The 1531-nt window shown below is 47.4% G+C and overlaps 1 protein-coding gene across 2 annotated transcripts in view; it reads left to right on the top strand.

Annotated features, from left to right (window-relative positions):
• AURKC (aurora kinase C) overlaps positions 1 to 1153 on the top strand; it is a 13511-nt gene extending 12358 nt beyond the window's left edge. For both annotated transcript variants that reach the window (XM_019632747.1, XM_019632745.1), the window contains exons 6-7: positions 489 to 663; positions 852 to 1153. In XM_019632747.1, the coding sequence (XP_019488292.1) occupies positions 489 to 663; positions 852 to 1022 (346 nt within the window). In that variant the 3' untranslated portion in view covers positions 1023 to 1153. The remainder of the gene's footprint in view (positions 1 to 488; positions 664 to 851) is intronic.
• The last annotated feature ends 378 nt before the right edge of the window (positions 1154 to 1531 follow it).

Raw genomic sequence — 1531 nt, 5'->3', positions numbered from 1 at the left:
TGAACTGGGGCCCTCTGGCATCCCAAGCCAGTTCTTAACCAATGTGCCACTCGGCCGGCCCTAACCATATATTTTTAAATCTTTGTTAACATAGCATTACCAACCAGTTTCCATGTAAATAAACAATCATTGCTCCGTAATTCCAGGAAGTTTACTGTATGAATAAACCATAATCCATTTAGTTGAGTTTTCTTGATGCCCAGATATTCTTGTGAAAACACCCTGGATCATGAGCTAAGTAATTGTATGAATAATTCTAGTTTGTTTGTTTATTTTGTATGAATAATTCTAAAGTATGGAAATGGTGGGTCCCAGTACTTACTTTCTGTGAACGTTGATCCATATTAAAACTTGGTGTTTCCAAACTCCGTGTTGGGGAGGGGACTTCTCAGGACTTCCTAGGTCTCCCACCTCCCTGGAGGCTGGGGAAGGAGGGTTTCACTTGTTCTGGGTCTCTGCACAGTGCTCCCTTCTCTGCCCTCTTCTAGGAGAAAGACAATGTGTGGGACTCTGGACTACTTGCCCCCAGAAATGATTGAGGGGAGAACATACAATGAGAAGGTGGATCTTTGGTGCATTGGGGTGCTCTGCTACGAGCTGCTTGTGGGAAATCCCCCCTTTGAGAGCACCTCCTATTCTGAGACCTACAGACGTATTCTTAAGGTGAGATGGCCACATTCTGTGCATTCATTGATGAGCTAGTCAGTGGTGGCTAGTGGGCCTGCAGAGCCTGGGACACACAGAGTTTGTCTACTAAGATTGAGAACATTGCCTTGATCGGATTCAAGAACAGAGAGAACATGGGCCAGAAATTAACCATACTCCTCTTTGTTCTTTTCTGGTCTCATCAGGTTGACATAAGGTTTCCTTCATCAATACCTCTGGGGCCCCGGGACTTGATCAGCAAGCTTCTCAGATACCAGCCCTCGGAGCGGCTGCCTTTGGCCCATATCCTGCAACACCCCTGGGTTCGGTCCCACTCTTGGAGGGTGCTCCCTCCATCTGCTCAGATGGTATCCTGAGCCTTTTCCATCCTGTTCCTTTGTGTTTGTTCAGGGAGCTCTCCTGGCTCTACCATCTCATCTGCCTTTTGTTTATTCTCTTTTCAAATGCAAGTTGCTAATTAATAAAAGCTGAATCATTTTGTACCAGGTCTTGATAGTTGTGAAGTTGGTGTGTAATTGTGTAGAATCTTTATTTCTTTTTTTAAGAAGATTTTATTGGGGAATTGGGGGGAGGGGAACAGAACTGGGGAATCGGGGAAAGGGAACAGACAAGTTGCTGTCCTTTTGTTCTTCAGTCTAGTTATGGAGAGCGTCGCTTCTCTGGCCCATGTTGGTGTTATGATCATTGTGCTCTTTCTGGCTGATGCAGTTGGTCACCAGCCATTGGATGGCGGCTCTTGGCAGCTCACGGCAGCTTCGCCGGCTGCCGGCCACCAGCTGCTCATGCTGGCTGCCAGCCACTCATGGTAACTCATGGCAGCACACTGCAGCAGGGGCTGCAGCCTACACCGTCGCCAGCCACTCAC

Source organism: Hipposideros armiger, unplaced genomic scaffold, assembly GCF_001890085.2.
Source record: "Hipposideros armiger isolate ML-2016 unplaced genomic scaffold, ASM189008v1 scaffold_1168, whole genome shotgun sequence".
Lineage (NCBI taxonomy): Eukaryota > Metazoa > Chordata > Mammalia > Chiroptera > Hipposideridae > Hipposideros > Hipposideros armiger.
The sequence above is the reverse complement of the archived record's forward strand: the minus strand, read 5'-3'. Positions and strand labels throughout refer to the sequence as shown.